Source organism: Festucalex cinctus, chromosome 1 (genome assembly GCF_051991245.1).
Source record: "Festucalex cinctus isolate MCC-2025b chromosome 1, RoL_Fcin_1.0, whole genome shotgun sequence".
NCBI lineage: Eukaryota > Metazoa > Chordata > Actinopteri > Syngnathiformes > Syngnathidae > Festucalex > Festucalex cinctus.
Genome location: NC_135411.1, coordinates 60,741,049 through 60,763,766, shown reverse-complemented (window position 1 = coordinate 60,763,766; position 22,718 = coordinate 60,741,049). Strand labels below are relative to the sequence as shown.

Genomic DNA, 22,718 nt, shown 5'->3' with positions numbered 1-22,718 from the left:
AAGTGGCCATATCCCTTTTCGTATGCCACTCTTAACGGCATGAGAGGCTAGCAATGAAGTAACAAAGACAAACGCGTTGATAAAATGTCTAACTGGGCTTTGTTGACTGTAAACAGTTTAATTTAATGCTCGATACTCGATTCGTGCAAAGCTAAAATAGCTAAAACAAACAAGTTGGTGGCCGGAGACTTAAAGGGGAAGTCAACCCAGAAATGTTCTTTACAATAATATGTTCTATTGTTGTCTATAAAATGTATTGTGATTAATATTGTGTTGGTGGAATATGAGGGGTTTTATTTTCTTCTTTTCAGGGGGCGGCTATTTTTCTACTTGGTGTCACCTGAAAATAAATGAATGAAATCACAGTTGCACACGGCTCACCTATTTTCTGAAGCTAAGCCATGGTTGGTTGTTAAATGAGCCTTGAGCAAATCTGGCATCATTTTAAGTCAACAAGTGTCAAAATAGCCGTCCCATGAGATTGATAAAAACAGATGTTTTTTGCTGTTTACTTCATTTCGCAAACACAATATTAATCAGATTGTCTTCTTTAAACCAGTAGATAGTACAGGCAACATTTTATTAAGAAAATGTTGGGGTTGACTTCGCCTTGTGAGTACATCTTGTGTCATGTGCAAAACTCGTACCATTCTTTCATGCATGAATCACAAATTTCCAAGATAAAGTTGTCAACGAGATGCACCTTAGTGCTTTGGGTGTTGTTCGAAAGTCGTACGTGAGCAACTGTTGAATTACGGCGTTTGGGACTCTCCTGCTCTTGATTGCCTAAACAGATCTGTTGAAGGGCGTCCCACCTGCCGCAGACCTGCCTCTGAACGATGGCACATGACCCAACAAATACAGCTAAAGGCGCCCAGGTGTACCGTCAATGGGCAAGATGCCTTCTGTCGCCGAGGCGCACTCTTTCACCAACGCGCACGTTTACAAAAGGCATCGCGCACGCACGTGCAAAAGCATGACTCGATCACACTGCCTTTCTGTGACATACATTCACACATACACACTGCCCAATCTGGAGAGGGGCTGTGTTCCAGTCCAGATGGCGCCTCCATGTGTCTGCGGTGAAGGGAGCTACTGGGTTACAGCAGACATCTGCTCTAGTGGTGGCGGTGATGAGAGTGATGGAGGGCAGGAGGATGGGGGGAGTGAGGGGAAGGCCTCTGCCTGCTCTCGTGGTAACTCTCAACCTGAATGAAAAGCTTTGAAGCTTAGCAGGTGATCATGTGATTCATCATGACTTTCGCTGTGTGCTGCCCTGCTCTCTCTCTCTACTGTCTCTCTGCCTGCTTGCCTCGTCAGTGGTGGGAAAATCCTCAAATGCTGCTTAACTGTTTGGGGGAACTTTTGACAATTGTCTTGGGGTGTGTGTATGTTGTCAAGGTGTCCTTGTGTTGCCTCAGGTGCAATCCTTTGTTTAGCATTTATGAGTGTTAATGACGTGCAAGCTAGTCAGCTAATCGGGGACACTCTGATAGGACACATTGTTTTTTTTTCTTGCAAGTCCGAGTTAATGTTTGTGTAGTACCTTTCTGCTATGCTTGCACATATGTGCATTCTTGTTAGCATGTGTCTAAGAACCCGTGCTGTGACAGTTGGAGGTTTGTGTGGTTGCCAGCCTGCTAGCATAGCAAAACCCAATGGTCCTGGGAGCAATCGGTTGCCAGTCTGCTTGTACAGTGGACCAGTGAGACCACTGATTTTGACGCAGAAATGTGTGAAATCTTACAACATGATCCAGGAACCTAATTATTAGTTTTGTCTATTTGCACCAAACTGCAAAACAGCACTTCATTTTGACAAATGTGAATGAGACAAAGAGTTAATAATAACATTATAACGGAAATAACCAAAAAGGTGCTACCATAAAAAATGTATTCACCCCCTCCCAAAATACTGTGAAACCTCTAAAGTGGAACAAAATTCATTCTGCATTGTATTACTTAATTTCTTCATATTCCCATACAACTACAGTGACTAGCATTGGTAGAGCAGTAGCAGTGCTGCTTCCCTTCATGCAAACATGAACGGGTTCAATTCCCGGTGGTTGCCGCCACGTCCTGCCTCAGGAGCTCACAACTGTTAGTCAGGTCCAAGATTGGATAAATGGGAGGGTTGCATCTGGCATTAAACTGTGCCAAACATATCATATGCTGTGGCCAAAGTCAGCTACTATATATGCAAGTTACTAAGTAATGTAAAATTCCCGTAGTGCATATTTAGTGTAGTATTTGACCTCTTTTGTAGAGTTCATAGATGCCAGAATGTAGCAGTTTGTGTCACTTGCTGATCTGATTTGATGCACCTTCATACCACTTATCCTATTTCTGCGCCTAGTCAGTTATGTATTTATCATAAAAGGCACCCTAACTGTCATGACAAGTTTGCTCAATATGATTTACTTGGTTGTTACTCCCATAATTGAGATTCATTTTTCAAAAATCATTTCCAGTTTAATACATTTTGTCGAACTTTATTTAGCCGTATGACACTCTCGTTTACGTGCCAAACACATTCTGCATAGTGACGTAGAATGCTGGCTGGCTCTCTGCTGAGCAATGCGAAACGGTCAATTTGTCAAAAAAATAAATAAATAAATACAAATAATGTGAAACGGATATAAAGAAAGCAAAGTAAGCCTCATAGCGTTCCTAAAGAAACAACATGTGATCGGGAGAGTCATTTTTAATAGCAGATATACCCATGGACACTAGACCCTAGAACAGTCCTTCTCAAATAAGGGGGCGGGCCCCTCTGGGGTGGCACAGTATGATACCGGGGGGGTGCTCATGTGATCCCCGAGAACTTTTTTTTTTTTTTTTTGCCTTAATAGAATAAAGAGTAATTGCTCATCCACTACAGTACGTAGTGATGGCACTCTCAATGACAGAGTGCTTAAAACGGTGTACTTGAAACAATTTTATAGATTAAAAAAAATTGAGAAGCACTGCTATAGACAATATATAATTCTATTCGAAAAACCCACATAGATGTCAAATATCAAACAAAATGGGTGCCATTCCCATTCTTTGATTTGTGCAAATAAATTTTCTCGTAGCCTGAGTGTTTTTACCATGAATTTGAAAGTCTATGAGCAAAACTTGCCCCAATGTAAAAAGCAATGTCTAACTACGTCAAACACAATGGACAAAAATAACATCATACACAGTCACAGTCTTAAATCTCAATGCACAAAATTAAATATCGAATCAGTAGTGCCATGTGTGGCCGAAAAATGTAACTGCCCACTTCTTTTTTCATGTACACGCTGTGAGCATGATGTAGGGTGGGAAATTGAACCCGAATTCAGTCTGAAAGCTATTGCCCGGAGGCTTACAGGAGTACCTATTGTGAACAGCTAAGGTGTTAATCTGCTAATTAGAAGATGCTTGCGTCATAACTGGTCAAATAAAAAGGCTATTGTAAAAATATGTTTGGGCAAATATAGTTACATAGAGCAGCTTTAAAGCCTAATCACCACTTGTCCTAACATTTTGGTCCTTAACGTGTGCATGTCCTGCTTTCTCCCTTCACATTTAATTGACTCAGATTGTTCACTACTGAAATTACATCTGCATCAACACATCACATCACACTCATGTCACCTTTCGCTGCTCTATATATGAGTTCTCTTGCAGCTTTTACCTACAAGTATTTGAGCATTGTGGCTAGAGATAATTCCCAGCAAAGCTTTTAGAAAAACTACTTCAAGTCTCTGATTCATAGTTGAAAATACCTACTTCTTTGTTTCATATTATGTGAATATATTATTGTGTGACTATTCATGAAATCTAATGATTGCCCTCTCAAGCAAATGTGATAAAAGCCAAAAAAGACCTCAGTATGCTGCATGAGTTAAAACATGTGGTCCTTGTATCCACATCGATATCCTATTTTATAGTTCTACTTCCTCATTGGTGTCTGGCTTTGTAGATTGTTGTAGCCAGAGCTTCATTTCAGCATGAAGTCAACACTGCGGTACTCTGCAGAGGTCAAATGCACGGTTTGGGTCTATCCCTCAAACCTTGAATTTCTAAATTGCACCTTTTGGATGACCATATATCAAAATAAATTCCCTCAGTGCCGGCCACACGAGGCCTAGATCACAGCAACACGCCTCTTTTATCTGTAGCGCTCACACTTTTGGCCATGTTTCTGGTCCACTGGTGAGCTGAGCCTATAATTAGCATGCCCATTTTTACCAAAATGATGGATGTTTCATCCAGGTCTTCCACCTCGGCTGACATTTATAGACGGGAGAAGGGGATACTTGAATATATATTACTGTATTTATATATTATATTTATATTTGAATATACATATTTTCCGGCCTTCAGTGGCATCTTGCCCAGCGTTTAACAGCCTGTGCGTGTGTGTGCACATGTACATTTGGAATTTTACCAAGATCCATAATGTCTTTAAGCAGTATTATAGAATGCCCATCATAGTTGAAAAGTGTCTGTTGTTGCATCGCTCACTCAGGTCCACCGGCCAAGCCAAATCTCTATCATTAAAGAGGCTAAATGTAGCTGCTGTTTGTGTTGATTGTGTTCCCGTATGTCTCTTTGGTCTGGATGGACCTTGGCAACGAGGTTGTAGAGGTCTGGGATGAGTCATCGCATTGGCTTTGGATGTGATATTGCTAATCTTCGGCCGGCTTTGCGCTGTGTGTAGACACTCCCGTGGACATCCTACTTGGATGGCCACTACATTTCCCAGCTCTCCTGTCTCCTGATACTCTGCGCCCAGCCACATTGCTCGCCCTCCCCGTCACTTCCCTTTTTTTTTTTTTTACTCTGACTGCTTCAAACATGGCCTCTCACCAAGCCCCGCCCCTACATCCCACGCCCAATTATGACAGCTAGGGTACAGCTCGCCAACTGTACATAAATAGGAAGTAACAGTGAGTGTAGTCCACCCATCGGTTAATCAATGATGATTCCAATGATCTAACATTGATTTCAGTCGATCTCAATTATTTGATTCTTGCAATCAAATTCAAAATACGTCTTTTAATAGAGTCAAAGTAAGCAACGCAGCCATGTTTCATTAAAACCTCGTCTCTGTTCTGCCATTTTGTTGATCCCCTTTTTTTACCAGGACTGTCATCGCCTGGTTCTCTTAAGAAGCCGGGGAAATTCGATTTCAGCGCCCTGTCCTCCCAGACGAGGTCCCCCCGCATGGCGTTCACCCACCACCCACTGCCAATGCTGGCGGGAGTGAGACCAGGTGAGACCAATCCAGCTCCAGACCCTAATCGCTCCCTCCTCCTCCCCCATCAACCCCACCTTACCCTCCTATCCACTCCCACCACTTGAGCCCCAGCCCCAAAAGCAAAAGCGGGAGCAGCGTTTCGGGGAAATAAGAGCGGCTGGGAATTTCAAATCTGGCAGGTAGCTCTTCTGTGCTCACCTCTGCCTCCTCATCTGTGTCTTCGGTCAAACTGGTGACAGCTCTCGGGATTTTGGGCATGTGCTTTCCTATGCTTTTGTGTTGGTATATGGTGAGGGGTGGCAAATGATTTGCCTCTATGCTTGCTTAAGTGCTTGAGCTCCCTCTTGCAGTCTCATCCGATTGTCATGCATTTGATTCAATGTGTGTCCACTCTTGTTGAATACAACATACATGTTCTGTGACATACACATTTACCGAGAGCTTATTTTGTTTGTGTTATCAGCATTTCTGTAAGAATGTGCCTTGCAGAAATGCTTATCTACACACTTTGAAGACGTAGTCATCTACCATGTAAATCAGGAGTATCCAAACCTTTTTATTTGAGGACCACATATACCGAAAAATGGACGGATGCAAGGGTCGCTTTGAAATTCTTTGACTTTAACATATGAAACACACTGAAATCAAGCAATTACATATTGTTTAGATTCTTTAATCAGTTTAAAGCGATTACACCACGATATTTTAAGCCCTTCCATCAGTATATAATAATGATTAAATCTTACCTTTTGACACCATGGCGATGTAATTTTTGAGGAAATATTGGGTGTTTTGCTGGTTAGTTTTCTAACGCGGAAGTAAAACGCCCAGTTCAGTAAAACCCCGCCTCTCCCTGTGGGATTGTCGCGCCCCGGGCGAGCACACTGCAGTCTGCTATTGGAGATCAGCGTTTGAGCACTCCTCTAAATGCAAGCCATCAATTCTTTAATAAACATTTGAAACAAAACGGCTTCTTGCCACAAGAAATCGTGGAGGAGGGGAGGAGAGGAAAGAAGGAGGGGGGAAAAAACCTGTGCAGGTTTGGAACGAGGGACTTTGCTTCAGTGCAAAATTTTTATTTGGAGTTTACACAAATGTCAGCCAGAAGCTTTGAGGGATTTTAAGACAGCCAATTGTCATTGCACTTTGTTGTTGCAAATGCGAAGTACAATTGATTGTTTTGAATTCATTTGGACAGAATGTTTACTGATAAAGGCTACTTTTGTCACTATCCCATGGAGGTCTCAGAGAAAGTGGGCGTGTGTTTAGTCCGCAGAGGTAGTGTGGGGGTGGGTCCACACCTTATGTCCGCAGCTCGTTTTCGCAGGTTGGGAGGGGCTGGTGCTTGGAGAGCAGAATGACCTAGAATTTCTTATAGAGGGGCGAATGGAGGAAAACACCACTTCGGTCATGTGTTTGGTGAGGAATTAGCATTTTAACACAGCTAAAAGCTCCAAAAAGTTGATTTTTCATTTTTAACTCATTCACTGCCTTTGACAAGTATACTTGTCAATTGTATTTTTTAGAGCGGTGCTAAATGGGGGCGAATCTGAGCATGCTCCACTGTAAATATCAAACTTGGAAACAACTTTACTGATGCCCAACCACCGGTAGATGACATAATTGCCCCATTTTATAGGAAATAAACACAGTTTCAGAGTCCATGGGAGAAATGGCTGTATTTTGGCAAACCTACATTTTTCTGCTGTCAATTATAAAAGAACGGGACGGGACAAAAACTAGGGAGTCTATTCTGTTATTTGGTAGATTCGGTTTATATATAATTATTGAATGGAATATCACGTGAGTATTGGAAATGTAAAAATTTTCTATAATGACTGGCAGTGAATGAGTTAAACAGTTACTTGAGGATTATTAATGTTCATAAATTGCACCTTGACACGGAGCAGAAAGTGGAAGAAACAAAATTGAATTCTCTTGATTGAACACAGTGTTTTGAAATTAAATTGCCGTATTTCAGTCATAAGTAGAAAAACAAGTTAATTGAAAGCATTAACTTCGAAGAGGCCGCTCATTAACGCAACTCTGCAAGAAGAACTCATTAAGGTGACAGACAGTGGTGGTTATTGAAGATTTAAAAAAAACAAAAAACTTTTTTTTTTTTTTTTTAAATGGCCTCTAGTTTGCAGAAATCCACCTATCGCGGGTGGGTGTGAAATGTATCATCCGCGAAGAGTGAGGGAACACTGTAGTGTCAAATGTCGTTTTTAGTATACGCCACGGGCCGCTGCGAAATGGATAGCGGACTGCAAATGGACCCTGGGGCATAGTTTGGGCACCACTCAGGTAACTGGTTAAAGTTAATAAACATTTTGCCATTTATTTTTAAAAGTTTCAAACATGCTCGTGATTAACATGCGCTCCAGCCACAATGGCTCAAACAAATACAACAGTCCAAATGATCCAAGGACAATAAAATAGCTAAGTTTGTGTTGCTTAATTTGAATAATTTTTAACAAAAATTCAGTTTGTTTCATCTCCGAGAAAATTAGACTGACGCATATTTCAATTTTCTTTTTCGTCTTTTGCTATTAAAAAAAAAAAAAAAAAAAAAAAAAAAAACTTGGGTACCATACTGACTCTGTCAAAGGTTTATTATTAATGGGGCATTGAGCAGGAATTTTGCCAGCTGCAGGAAAGTCAACATAGTATATCAACCATGATACAACCAACAACAAATATATCAATATCTTAAACCAGATACATGAATATGTGCACTCCATATCTACCAATTATCTTCAGCGAACTGCACATCAGTGCTGACATCAAGTCGATAGTTGCCCAACAAACATTTTGACCAAAGCAACCTGATAGAGATTGACATTGATGTCATGTCACGTCAACCTTTTGCTGTTTATCTAGTTTCTTGCCTCTCATTGGATCATCACTTAGTATTTTTAGGAATTTGCTTTTATTTTCATAACCACTGATTGATCAAGTGATCACATCTGTTTCATTCAGACTGGCGAGAGTAGAAGATTAGCACTTGGACTGAAATGCTTTGTGAACCAGCTGGTCCTCCACCACGCTGAAGCAAGAGGCTCATGATAACAGCAGATATCAAACAAAGCCAAACGAGTCCAGACAATAAATCGCAGCTCCTCTAATTTTATCGCCACTGCACAGATAAAGCGAGCGGCGGGGGGCTGGTGCGTACCTTCTCCTATTTGGAAAGGCTACATGTGTGAACGCAGCCAAAGAAGAAGCTCTCGGCAGATAATTTTCCATGAGCTTTTTGTGTAGTTTGGGTACATTAAAAGCTTATCAAGCCATCAATCCAGTACGAAGCGATGAGGCCGCTCATTAACTGCTGATTGGCTGCATCTCCAGCAAACCCATCTCCGTAGCAGATACACATTTGCAGACATCCACAACCACGTATTATTCCGATGTGCTTTGTTTCTTTGTCTTCAAAGCGTTGTTAGTAGTGTTCATTTTGGTGCTGTTCCCATGCTGGTGTAATGCTTCGACCACATCATCGCCATAGTTGTTTTTTAATGAAAGTGATCTGAGGGGGCATTGAAGTGAGATTGAGAAGCACATTAGAGCTTCCCTCACACGGCAGTGCTTCTGCAAGGTGGTGCTTTTGGCGATGTTGGTCCCTTTATTCCCATTCAGCTGAGTAGAAGGGCGTCGGATCCCAAGTCTCCCCTCTCATCATCACCCCTACACCACCGTAAACCTTTTCCCAACCCACCCCCTATACTCCCAGTTTGGCCTTCACCCAGTCTTTAATGGGATTAACAGGGGGACTATAGGAAGAGGGAGACGGCACCAATGGGGTGCAGGCAGCCTGGCATGGGTGCAAGGTGTTGCCGGGCTCCGAGACATAGGCCCCTTTCTGGGGGGTAATGCAGAGGGGTTGGCACTCTCATGAGGTACACTCGTGCGCACAATGTATAAGACATAAGTACCGAAGAGTGTTGGCAGCCTTACATGGGCAGCTGGGGGGCTTGGATGGGATGGGTGTCAGACTGGCGCAGTTAAGGGAAGAATGGGCCTCTAATATCAATCAAGTAGATTTAGTCATGGATATAGGTCTGACAGAGGGGGCTTTGTGTGTGCAACTGCCCCTCACTCACATTTCACACCAATAGTCTGATCGTACTTTCTCTTTCGTACAATAATGATGGATATTGCGTTCCCTACCACAGATGTGTAGTTTTGGTGCAAATAAAAGTTAAAACGGCCTATTTGGAAGGCTGCGTGAAAAATTACTTCTATCATGAAAAAAATATAAATAAATGAGTCAGGCCAAATATTGCTTTAATATGCCAATGCCAAGTTGCATTGATGCCAATGACTCACACCTTCAAAACAGCTCTTAGGCGGGCAGGCATTAAGAACTGCTAATTTAAGACAGTACTCAATGATCTCTTTGTGTGTTTCCTTTTTACAAGCTCTGCGGATCTGATTTTGAATGTGTGGACGTCGGGTTCTATGCTTGCGTGAACCATGTATGACTTTGAATGTTGCTGACTAAAAAGTTTTTTTTGTTTTGTTTTTTTTGCATCTGACAGCAGCTTGAGAGAGAGTGAGAGAGCGAGAGCTGTCTGTAAAGCTTTATAGATTCACTGGAGTGATCATAAAACTTTACGAGCATTGACCATAGCTATTAACCTAAAACAGCTTTTCATGAGAAAACAACATTTGCATTTTAGATTTAGCACTAAAACTTTAATGATTCCTGTTGTGATGTGATCATCGTGCAGGCATTATTCACATCATTCATCGCTCCAATCTATCAGAACGAGCACAGGTCGTTGCTCGTCCCTTGTTTGGCTTTCTGCTCGCGCGCTTGCAGTGGTGTAACACAAGCATCTCGCCCGCAGGGAGTCCTCGTGCTTCTGCCTCAGCCCTGCACTTCCCGTCTCCCTCCATCATCCAGCAATCGAGCCCTTACTTCACCCACCCGACCATCCGCTACCACCACCACCCTGGACAGGATCCATTGAAGGAGTTTGTGCAGTTTGTCTGCGCTGATGGCCCAGGGCAGGCCGGCGGACAGGTAAGGTTCATTGCCTGTTACCTTTTTTCAGTGGGCCGTTTATGAAGAACTAGTAAATGCCGCATGGGCCCCCTTTTTTTGCTTTATTTAGGTGAAGAACTTGAATTTGTATGTATGTATGTAGTATGTGTAATGTGTCTCAATTATGTGTCACTAAAAGTAGTGTTTTAAATGTTTTCAAATGTTATTGTTAGCGAATAAATGTTAATCACATGGTTTGGATGGTTTAACCGATAAATAATAATTATAGTGAAAACAGCCTGGAACAATTACGTTTGTTGATATACTGTTTCTTGGAAGAAAAGAAATTCAAGTTATAGGAATTATCTTGAGAAACAATCAAAACACTCAAAAGCATGCCTTTTTCTGAGGTCATGGGTCAAATCGTTGTCATTCATTTTGCTGTTTGATGAGTTCCACAAAGGCATTCCCTATCGTCACAGATTTGATTTTTTTTCCTTTGGCCCCACCCACTCACGCAGACTTTGCAGCCATCAGCACACCGACAGTCACTCACAATACATGTTAGCCAAACATATCAGTCCTGTGTTCTATTTGTGTTTCCATCACTGTGGTTACCTTTTTAGTTGGACTTTGGTTCTTTGGTATTGGTATCGTTGATGGTGTTGTGCTTGTGTAGAAGAGTATTCTCTCATGGTTTTGATTTGTTGCCATCTTCTGGTTGATTGGCCCTCAATGATTTGCTCACTTACCTCCTCCACCCACCATGGACCACCCCTGTGGAACCCCTCACGTCCAGCTCCAGCTCCCACTCCTATCAAACCGTATGGTGATTATTATTTTTCACACCTCCATAAAAGATGCCGTCCACATACGTCATCCCTTTGGTTGTTGTTATCCACCACCTTCCTTTCCCTTCTTCCACCATCGCCTGCCTCTACCCCCACCTCCGTCATGGATATTTTTTATTTTTTGGACCTGGCATCCCGAGCTGCGTCCGTTATTTTTTCCATCCCGTGTTTGCGGATTGTCGCATGTCGCCCACCTGACCCTGTTTGTGTTGTCTGCAGCCAAACGGGAGCGGCCAGAGCAAAATGCCAGGCTCCTTCTTGCTGCCTCCACCTCCCCCAGTGGCCCGCCCAGTGCCCCTCCCTATGCCCGACTCTAAACCCAACAGCACGCCCCCTGACGGCGGACTCTCATCGCCCGCATCTCCGTGTAAGTGACCCCACAAAGACCATTTTGAAAACCAAATCAAACAAAAAAAAAAAAAAAAACAACTCAAAAGAATTTGACCAAACAGCCCCCTTTAGGGAACCACCCCATCCCCATCCCCATTGTACTTCCTCCAACTATGTGCCCCCGTTGTTCATGTCTAACCAACAATTCACATCCCTTTACCCTTGGAAGTGTGCCCTACACCGATAAAATAACTTTGGAGAGCATAAAGTTAGATCAGAAGTCTCCTAAAGTTGAAGACAAGCTGCGAACTGTCCCAGTGATCTTTGTGGTGTGCATCTGGGTTCTGTCCCCGGTCCCATCAGTTTGAGTGGCTCGACATGTTGAGCCTCATGCCCTAATGCGGATCGACCCCTGCCTGACTCATCAGCAACAAGGGGAGACCTCAAAACAAAGAGATCAATTCTTAATTTTAGCGTGAGGAAGGCCCAGATTTAGAGTAGTTTATATATCTCCGAAGAATTCCAGCAGAACGTGGGTTGGTAATGGTAGCATTTCTATTAGTTGTTATAGGCTGAACCTGAACAGAAGATTTTGTGAAGCTGAGTATATCTGGGATATTGAAGAGTTATATCAGTTGGAAAGTGGGACTACGCTCACAATACATTTTCCTTCCTCACCTGCCACTGGAGGGGCACTGGATGGAGCACTTTTTTAATTCAGTAGTTTTTCAATAGCACGGTAGTATTTGTGTTTACCACAGTCCGTGTCTGAGAGTCCCTTGTCGTTTGTATGTTATTCCAATATGCCGTAAATAGGTGCGTACTGTGTCCATGCCATTTAATTCTGCTTAACCTCAGACTTTTTAACCTCCTTCTGTCTCTCTCTTTGTTGTATTCATGTACTTATTCAGTTTAGTCTTTGAACTGAAGTCTCCACACTGGGTTGTGAATTCTCAAAATGTGGATTCCCAAGCGTACCTGAATGGCCGTATATTCACACTCTGATGCCAATGATCTATAAATGTCCCTGAATGGTTCTTAGTATCCCTCTTTGGAATGCTCAAGTACTTTCGGCACTGAGTTTATCAATGGGATTTAAATATAGGTAGCAATCTGGGGCTCTGTAATAATAACCTATGATAATAATAACGAGTCGATGACACCGCTCATTGGCGTAAACAACTCTATGAAGGGCATTTGTAGATTTACACCATCAAAACACACACCTTCCAATATTTCCCTTCAAAGCCATGCTTCATCACCAATTCAATTGAAGTCTATCCACTGAGTCATGAAGTTACTTTCAACCGAGAAGAAGTGTCTATGGTTGGTGAGGAACAACCCATAAGCCACCCAGGTTGTCACTAAACTCAAACTGTGTATTGTCCTCACCAAAGACACTCACTCAACAAAGAAGCCTTTTTCCACTTCTGATGCTGTCAAGCTCACTTTTGATGCTGCTGACTACTTGGACCACAAACGACATCCAACAAAGATTGCGTGGCATTTTGCTGCTTGTATAACTGGGGCATTGTACTATATGGACGGCGTACAATTAAATACCTTTGAATTCTTCGAACAAAAACTCAATCCTTGTGATGGCCTGTCTTGACCTTCCACATGTTTCAAAATGGTGTTGCCCCTATCCTAAACCTGCATTTATGTTTGTAAAATGCATCAGCTAAACTATCGTTAAGCTTTGAGAATGTCCTTCCGAAGGTCTACGCTGACGACCTTGCTCAGAAGTCTGTCAACTGTGTTTAGTTCTGTGAAAGGAAACAGATATCTCTCCCGAATCGCCCATAAATTGTGGTCAAACACAGCCAGTTATTAGGCAAGAGCACTATTGATGACTATCAAATGTTAGTCTGACAGTTACGCAAGTTAAGTTTGAGTAAGCTGCATTCAAGTTAACTATTAAAAAAAAAAAAGCTACACATGAACACTTTTTGCTACAAAACACAACAACGATCAAATTGAGTCTTATGGAAGAAAATTGAGCCTTTGTTGTTGTGCAATATTTGCGCTACTGTATGGATGAAGTTTTTACAAGTAACGTTATGGGGTAATGCCGGATAGCTTACACAATGTTAGGCTTGCTTCTTTGCCCTTATTCAACATCTGTTTTTGTGTGCACTTAAAGTCTTTTTTGTCCTCTTGTGTTTCGATAGCATACTCCACGCCAGGCGCCACAGCTCCCAACAGGTTTGTCGGCATCGGATCACGGGACAACAACTTTCTGAACATCCCGCAGCAGACACAGGTGGGACTTGCAGTGTGACAGCACGTTGGAGCAAATGTGGGCCAAGTGTCGACTTGAACCATTTTGTTGTATTTTAATGTACATTGGGATCATATGCCATATGTGGTGGCTACAGGCACTCTCTTGCTGCCTCTTTCATTTCCCTCTCTTGTTAGCGTAATCTTAAATATTTGTTACTTATGCTAGTCTTCTTATGAAGTCCCTGCTGCTCTCTGTGGCAAAAGTGTTTCTGTTCGCGATGTCACTTTCTTTGTGCCACCACTCGTCATAAGCCTCCAATTACCACCAGTACTTTTCTCATTAGTATATACTGTACTGCAACCACACCCGCCTGAAGCCATTTCAGCTACGCTCCCCAACACATGGAAACCATCTGAATCTCCTCTGCTGACAAACGCCCCCCCCCCCCTTCCTTTTTTTCTATCCTCCACACTTTCACTCATCTTTACTTTCATCAATCCTTTTCTTTTCTTCCAAGTTGCTCGTACACTTTTACTTTTATTGTTTTTGCTTCTTTTTTTCTTCTATTCTGTTGCTGCTTTCATCCACTGCATTCCAAAACTTTGATTTATTTTCTCTCCCGGAAAGACATACCTTACCTGTTTTTAATTCTTTACACACATGTTGAGAGGATTTTTCTTTTTTTTTTTTTTTTTTTTTTTTTTTTTTTTTTTTTTTTCTTTTTTTTTTAGGCTGACTGGTTGTGGTGCAAAAGCAGACATCTTTTTTTTTCAGCCAGAAGTGAAGTATTAGTTCAGTTTGTGTCAAGTTGTACAAAGCAGAATGTATTTCACAAATTGTCCCCATTGTATTTAATATCTCAACTAATCTCAAATCTTCTCAAAGTACAAAGCATATATACTTGATTTAAAAAAAAAATAAATAAGAAGAATAATCATACCGTATATGCTGATTCCTGGGATCTAGATGCCATCTAGTGGCAAGTTGAAGATGTGACAGAAAAAGGGGAAATGGAAAAAGAAAATGTGACTTGCTTAACAATTGCCTACAATAGAAGCCCTGGTAATTATACATAATGTCATGGCCAGCTGATCTAGAAATTGCAATGGGGTCTCTGAACTAGCATTAAGTGTGAGCAGATGGAAAGAAAGGAGGTCTGTCAACTGTCTGCTGTCAAGGATTTAGGGGAGGAAGTTGACATCAACAACACCCCCTTTGTTGCTGGAAAATTCTAAAAACAGTAAAACAATAATCGTCTAACATGCTGTACTGAGCATGAGTAGGATCATTTAGGCAGTAGGAGGCCTGTGGTTGCAGATCCAAGACATTGCCCATGCTGAGTTTGATGCATCATGGGGTCTCCCCTGCAAAGTCAAGATTTAAAGAGCGTAGCAGACAGGTCTCCTCCGCAAGCCATTTTCAGCACTCACGGTCAACTTGGTCTTAAGGAAACTATGCGCAGAATCGGCCTCCAGAACCCAAATTAGAACTGGAGCGTAGCCTTATAGCTCAAAGCTCTGCTTTGCATGCTACTTTTAGCCAGTAAGCAGGGAGATGTTGCCATGGTCCAGGTCTGTTGAGACGGGGCACATGGGAGTGGGCTGGGAGGGGGATGTCGTCAAAACAAAAGGCCAGACAAAGACAAAAGGGTCAGACTCAAAAGAGTTTCCAAGGTGAGATTTGGAGAATGTTGGTTCATGCTGCTTGACAACAAGCTAGTTAGCATTTCACATTCATTTAAAAACGAAACAAAAACATACTGTTAACATTCTTAGTCATTCAATTCATGATTGATGGGTGTGACTATGTGACTACAGATTCTACACAATTTAGCCATAAGCAAGTGGTGAAATTGTGCTGAACAGGTAGGTCACTAACTGAAAAGAGATGGTGACAATTTATAATGACATCCCCATCTCTCATTTCATAGCAGCAAACTTCCACGCTTGAAAATATGTCCTTATAAGTACTTAATAAGATACACAACACCTCTGGGAGAATCTAGTTAACACACGCTTTAATTGTTTTACTTTGTCTCAAACTAAGTTGGGAGAGATTGATGGCCCGTACTGGAGTAATCCCCCTCCAGGGGACAGTTGAGATCATTTGTGTTCACTTGGGTGAGCTGTGAAATCCTCTACAGATGTTCCTGGTTCCCAGAGGATGACTCCAACTGACTGATTTGCTACAATGCCACCATGAAGCATTACTTGATGTTTCTGTTGAATTTCCCACGTAGCTAATGGGATGTTGTCGGTTTTATTTAAGGCATAAAACATCCGTCATATCTGTGAAACCATCCAATATATCTTCAAAGTGGAAGTCAACCCCCAAATATTCTTTGCAAAAATATGTTCTTTTAACACGATTTCGCTGGCGGCCATTTTACCACTTTTGCTGTCGACTGAAATGACATCACATTTGCTCAGGGCTAAAGTAACGACCAATCACGGCTCACCTGTATTCTGAGTTTGGTCGTGACGTTAACACGCTGAGTCGTGGTTGGTTGTTGCCTGAGCAACTGTCAAGTTATTTTGCGTGGCAGCAAGTGGCGAAATGGCCCACCTCTGACATGGATAAAAACAGGGTTTTTTTTTTTTTTTTTTTGTGCCGCCTAACTCATATTCCACAAACACAATTTTAACGAGAATGACATGTTGTAAACAAAATTTGTGAATTAACATTTAATGTTGTTTAGGTTAGTGCACCAGTTTTTTGAAGGTCTCATTGACTTTGAACTAGTGAAATTATTCTTTGTAACAGTCAAATCTGTGTGTATGTATTTATTTTGCGTTTCAATAACTAATTGTTTATGTATTAAAATATTCTCTTTTCCTTGTTCCTCTCTTTCAGTCTTGGTTCCTCTGACAAGATCTGTGTGAAAACCAGCAAGTGGAATTCTTTCTTTACAATCGGAAGTAGATAATTGTCCAACAATCAACGCAGCGACTGGCCATTACATCGTATCTCTCTCACAAAGGCAAACCCCCAACGAAGCACCGCAGGAAATTTCAGACGAATTTAGAGGAACTCTGGGCTCATTGTATTCAGTCAGAGGATGGAGCCATATGGGGCAAAGATGGCAAGATGGAAAAGTGACGGGATGGACAGGAGGACGACAGGACAGTGGAGGGTAAGGGGGCAAGCAGCCCGCAGGCATGTCTCCTGAAAAGAAAGGAAGCAGCACCAAGCAACCATTGCAGCGATGCAGGAGGATCGTGAGGATGAGAGCAGCGTCAACTTCTTTGCAAGGACGCAGTGGCCTCAAAAATCAATCAACATGAAAACAAAACCCACCGTGAAATACTCAATTACGTTTCTCATTGAAAGCTGCAGTCCATACTCCACCCAAAAGCAGTCAAATTGACCAACGTGTCTCGCTCGGAACGACCAGTGACTATAAAAAGCCGCCCTTGTGCCCTCCCACTAACTAAAGAGACACTATGCCAAAACATAGCTTGAAGGCTTTGCACCTACAGGCTGAATTAATTAAATGAATCCTATTGATGTGCACTATTTACCCACAAGGCACCAAGGTCAACCCGATTGGCCTATTCCGAGTTCTATTGAGGAGAAAAAAAAAAAAAAAAAGCAAGGCGTAAGTAGCCGGCATATTGTTACTCTGCCCACATGCGTTGTAAACAGGAAGTCCAATCTGGAGGGAAAAAAATGTGTGCCATGAACACAGCATTTGTATACATTGAAAAATACATCGTGTAGTATTTCTAGAAGGTGTAATGTGTAGTTACAAAGCAAGCCCAGTGAACTGTCACTACCTAATCGATTAGCAATCCAAACCAACACTGTCAAATCAGTGTGCACCGATATAGATAATAGCTATTGGTTGCCCTCCCTTTGCCCTCGTGTAATGTAGGTGATTGGTTTTGGTATCTCGTGCATGTTCTTTTTATTTGAATTCTTTTGGATTTGTACTATTTTGTAATTGTTTTGTATTTGAATGACAGCACCTTATATAAAGAAAACACAGTAGGACACCTAGCAAGGTGGTTAGCCCACACCTAGCCGAGCCTAGCCCAGCCCATAGCCAGGTTTCAAAAAACGAAAGAAAACAATATAAACATTTTTGTAACGAACATTGAGGCCATTAATGTCAATATGGTAACATGAAGCTCCAACCCGTTTTGCAAAGAAGAATTTGGGAGCAAAGAGAACTGTTAGCCTGGCTATGAGCCTGCTAGCTCCTGTGTAGCTAATCTCCTTTGTGGAATCCATTCTAACGTGAAGTGTGAAGATGGCAAACTGTCGTTTTGACGGCAGGGAAGTTGAGCACTTAAAACGGAGAACTGTTTTAGTTTGAGAGCGTCAGAGGCACAGACTCTGATTTTGTTAGCTTCCAAGCAAGCCAGGCTAGTTGTCGCGTTCCAGATTTGTGGGGCAGTTTTATCTGTGCCATACAAACATTTTCTCCATTTACCGCAAGTAAACAAGCTTCAGCTAATACTGTTGCTCTTTATTTTTTTTCTTTTTCTTTCAGTTCCAGACAAATGCGCAGGGTTCATACAAAAAAAAAAAAAAAAAAAGAATGTCTTTATTATAAATTTTTGGCTTTAACATTTGCAATATGCTCAAGTACCAATGAAATTCGATCAAAATGTGTAAACATTTGACAGTTGTGATGAACATAACTCATGGCTATTTACAAAATTATAATATTTAATCCCCCCCAAAATGTGTATGAACCCTGCAAAGTATAATAGTAGCAACTGTACAAGTACAAGCTAAAAGGTTGTGACAATCAAAAGAAAACATGTATTCCTGGAACTTGTTTGCTGAGGTTTGAAGCGGCACCAAAACCTCAGCTTCGACTATTTGGACCATATTTGGCTGGTGGTGGGGGTAACACTTGTATGACAAGTGTTGGAGTAAGAGAAGGGAAAGGTTGCTGAAACTGGGAATATTGCTCTTTTTCTGTCTCCCTAAAACGTTTACCCAGTTGTTTACACTCCCAGACGGGCCCGCTGCTCCAAGAGCGGAGGGAACCACACTGCGGAGCAAAATAAATATGTGACATATCGTTATGTTTTCATTCGCCATGTGCCCACTTTTTTAAAGCTGATTTAAAAAAAAAAATGGGATGCACAGGATTAGTGTTTAGTTTAAGGAGGTGGCTCTGTTAATGTCAGCCACTGCATATTGCGAATTGAGGAGCCCTTATTGATCAAAAAATGCACTAAAACAATCACGCCAGCCAAACTTTTCTATCATCAATTAAAAATGTGTTCACATGCGTCTTATATGCTGACACGCATACCCTGCCCAACTGAACTCGACGAGGGAAGTCTTAAATGTCGACAATCTGACGAGGCCTTTTTTTTGTTCTTTTTTTTTTTTTTTTTTCTGCTTGTAATCCTTTTCTATGAACGTCACGATATTCCCAACGATTCACTTAGTCTCCGACGGACGTCCGAAAGGTTCCATTGAAAGCGTACACCCGACCTCACAAAATAACTGGACTGCCTGGCCATGTTCCTCACTGCAGGGAAGCTTAGATAGTTGGCCGACCATCTCATAGAGAGCGAGTTCCGACGACTTCACGGTGGCTTCTGTCATTTCTTTTCTAATCTAAAGGAAGTGCCTCTGTATTCCCATTATGCAATTTGTCAAACATGAATTCAGGTTCTTTTTTCATATATAAGCTACAGTGAATGGTGAAAACAAATCTATGTCAGGAGAGGGGAGAGAGCAGTTCACTAGATAATCGCAAGCATCTTTATATATAATACACATATATATTTATAGATATATGCTTTTTGTTTTTATTTGCAATATAAGCTCAGTGGCAGTCTAGTTATTTTTTGAAGCATGGCAGTCATAGGTTGCATCTCAGTAACGGCTGATTGGAGCTAAGTAGCAGCCTCTCAATTGCACAAAATGGCAGGATAGACAAGAAAGTCGATGGCAAACAATTAAAAAAAAAAAAAAAACACAATCAGATGTAAATGAGTTCAAAACAAAGATCAGCTTATGTTTAGTTGTTTTAGTTTTTGTTTTGATGGGAAGCATTGTTGTTGAAACTCAATGATGTGTGTTGATTGAGCCATGTGCAATGCCTTGGTAGAGGATTTGTGTGTTTGTTTGCGATTGTAAGAGGGTGTTGCAAGAAAAGAGGGAAGAAAATCTCTTTTTTCCGTTTTTCACGTGTTGTTTGTGTTTCAAGTCCATATGCTCTGGGACTCTAAATATCAGAGTGGAGAAAAAAAAATCCAACTCTTTGTAAGTAAGGGGGGAATTGTTTTTATAAATTTCTGTTTTTTTGTGGTGTTTTTTTTTTTTAAAGAAAAAATTCATTTCTCATCTTTTGTTTTCAACATGTGGGAGGGCTGAAGGAACAATTTTGCAACTCAGAAAATACATATTACCATGAAAACTGGCGCTTTTTCGCGAAGAGTATTATAGCCATACCGAAAAGAAAAAAAATACAAAGGCAAATTCATAGAATCATATTGCGGTAATGTGAAATACTTTGAGAAAATGGTGACATTTGGGGTTTATAATATTACAAGAATGTACACTTTTATGATCCAAACATTTGAATATTACAATATTTAACAGCTTTGAGCTGAGGATTTTAAGAATGAACTTTATTCTCAAAATGTTACCACCTTATTCCATACCATTACAAGATTTTTATTGAAAAGTTATTCAAATAAAAGCAAAGTTTTATTCTGATAACATAACTACATTTATCTCTTCGTTTTATGTTTCTTTTCAGTATGGCCCTAATACTCCTTTGTGCTTTCTATACTAAAATACCGTAAATCTGCAAAAATAACATTACACACAACTACAAAATTATCATCAAAACAGATTTTAGGAAACCATGCATTATTCTAGTTGTCTTTTTGTATTTACAGGGGTGGGGGCATTGTTTTGTGGGGGGGAGGTTGTTGTAACAAAAGGCATTTTTTCCCCCTCATGAACATTTGACACCATATGGATTGTATCATCTCATATCCTAATATGGGACAAAGACAAGTTCTTCCCCATTTGGGAGATGCACAAAAAGACCATGAATGATCATTTCGATTTCTTGTCTGGCGAGAGTTTTCCTATATTTGGTGTAAAAAATTCCGTCGGATATTTGCATTTGCTCCGAGTGGTGCTGTCACCCATTCACGTGAACACCGCCCCTTCTCCCCCCATCACCCACTTGTAAATGACTATAAATATTTGTTTGGTGAAGTAGTGGTCTAGACTCAGAGCATCTTAAAGGTTGTCCCTAAAAAAAAAAGTGCCTTTTGTTCACAGACTCCATCTTGTATACTCCTGAGATCCCATCTCAAAAAGTGAGGGGGAAAGAAAAAAAAAAATCCCCTCCTCCATCCTTCTATATCCACTTGTTTCTCTTCTTCTCCTTTTTAAAGCAGTATACATTGTACTAAAGGCAATTGGTGTGATTTAGTTCCTGTTTTTATTGTTGAATAATTAAAAAAAAAAATCAGAAAAATGAAAAAAAAAAAATCAGACAAAAAAAAAAAAGTTTCTCTTTCCTCTGTATCTTGTCTTCTGTCGATCTTGGACACTGGAGTAGTCTGTAGCTGCCCCTCATCTTCTTTCCTTTTTTCCCTTTTTTTTTTTCCAAATGGTGGGGTTAAAAAAAATGCACCATATTTTTTTTGTTTTTGTTTTATTTTTTATTTTTTTTGTCTGAGCAGAATGCAGTTAGCTCACATGTTATTCTTGTCTGTATGCTTCACATTGTATTACCATACCCATCTTCTTCAGCTTCTCCATTCAACCGCTAATGTAAGTGAACAAGTGACACCAGCGGGCTCTGGGCTGTGTTGAGGATGGAGGGGGGCTGGCACGGGTCGGGGGCGGGGTTCCAGAAGCAACAAGCAATCATACTTGATTGGTTGAAATGAGGGAGATGTGCTTTAGAACTGCTAGTAAAGGCAGATTAATTTGTAGTCCTTATTTGTGTATTTATTTTTTTAATAATCATATTTGGAATTGATTATTGATTTTATTTTTATTTTTCCATTGCAAATGCTTATCCTTGGCAGCACTAAAACGCTGCACTCAATTTTGCACCTTTCAAGTGGCTGAATATAACCACTTTAAAACAACAAAAACTTTTTTTTTTATTTTATTTTATTTTTTAAAGCAAAATTAGCACCTTATTCGCAGACCGCTTCCATGGTGTTGAGGAGTAAAGGCTCATTTTAAGCACAATCAATAATGTCGCACACTGCCTCAGAATATGGAGTCTCTAAATTAGCAGTGTGTTGCAAACATAGCGACCAAAGTGGTGTGGACAGACTTTGGCAAGAATTTAATAATTAAAAAAAATAAATAAAAAAAAGCACCTTGAAAACATACCAGCAGTATTATGAAGCGCCACAGTTGAGAAGCCATATTGGAGAGGGACGGGTTGCACAGGTCAGTGGGGTTGAGGGAGGGTGGCAGTTATAGAAACCCACCAACACCACCGAACCCACCAAGAGTGCTTCTTCTCCTCCTCCTCCCTTCAAAGCAGTATCCCATCCTCAGACACACTTCCAAGAGCCCCTGGTGAAATGCATGTGTTAAAGTTTCTTTTCCATAATAATAATAAAAAAAAACAGTTTGAAAAGAGCAACACTTGATTGAATAAAAAGGATGTTCTTAACTGTACCTTGTGTTTGCTTTAAGGGCTGGGGTTTTATTTCATGCAAATGTGGTTAGCAATGCTAATGGCGATTTGGGGATCCAAGCCTTCGGGGTGCTAACAGTTTTTGTGAAATATAGGAGTTTCAATGAAAACGGACATCCCGTTAGCTAGTCAGCAGGGTTTATAGTTTTGGAATTTTCATTTTAGTTTGTTTTGAGATTATTTTTAATTTAGTTAGTTTTAATTCGTTTTCAGGGTGGTTCTGTTACTTTTTTTTATTAGTTTTAGTTATTTAATAAATGTTTAATTTTAGTTTAGTTTGTTAGTTTTAGTTTAAAAAAAAAAAAGTGTATTACTTGTGCACAATATTTAAAAAAAAACAAAAAACAAAAAAACGTGGGAATGACATCATCTGAAGGTGCTTTTCTATTGGTTGCTGCTGGAGACGTCACTTCTGCGTGACACTTTCAAACGTCC

At 40.8% G+C, this 22,718-nt stretch overlaps 2 protein-coding genes across 21 annotated transcripts in view; one reads left to right on the top strand and one right to left on the bottom strand.

The window, feature by feature from the left end:
* Positions 1 to 47, bottom strand: part of LOC144003186 (uncharacterized) — a 4,979-nt gene extending 4,932 nt beyond the window's left edge. Inside the window, exon 1 of the mRNA XM_077499155.1 lies at positions 1 to 47. This exon is cut by the window's left edge and continues 170 nt beyond it. The gene's annotated coding sequence lies outside the window, so the exon portion shown is untranslated.
* Positions 1 to 22,264, top strand: part of nfixb (nuclear factor I/Xb) — a 169,485-nt gene extending 147,221 nt beyond the window's left edge. For 11 of the 20 annotated variants that reach the window (XM_077499024.1, XM_077499081.1, XM_077499034.1 and 8 more), the window contains 5 exons: positions 5,119 to 5,247; positions 10,086 to 10,261; positions 11,293 to 11,440; positions 13,575 to 13,666; positions 16,481 to 22,264. In XM_077499024.1, the coding sequence (XP_077355150.1) occupies positions 5,119 to 5,247; positions 10,086 to 10,261; positions 11,293 to 11,440; positions 13,575 to 13,666; positions 16,481 to 16,495 (560 nt within the window). In that variant the 3' untranslated portion in view covers positions 16,496 to 22,264. The remainder of the gene's footprint in view (positions 1 to 5,118; positions 5,248 to 10,085; positions 10,262 to 11,292; positions 11,441 to 13,574; positions 13,667 to 16,480) is intronic. The other 9 variants (XM_077499131.1, XM_077499115.1, XM_077499141.1 and 6 more) reach the window with 3 other exon arrangements.
* The last annotated feature ends 454 nt before the right edge of the window (positions 22,265 to 22,718 follow it).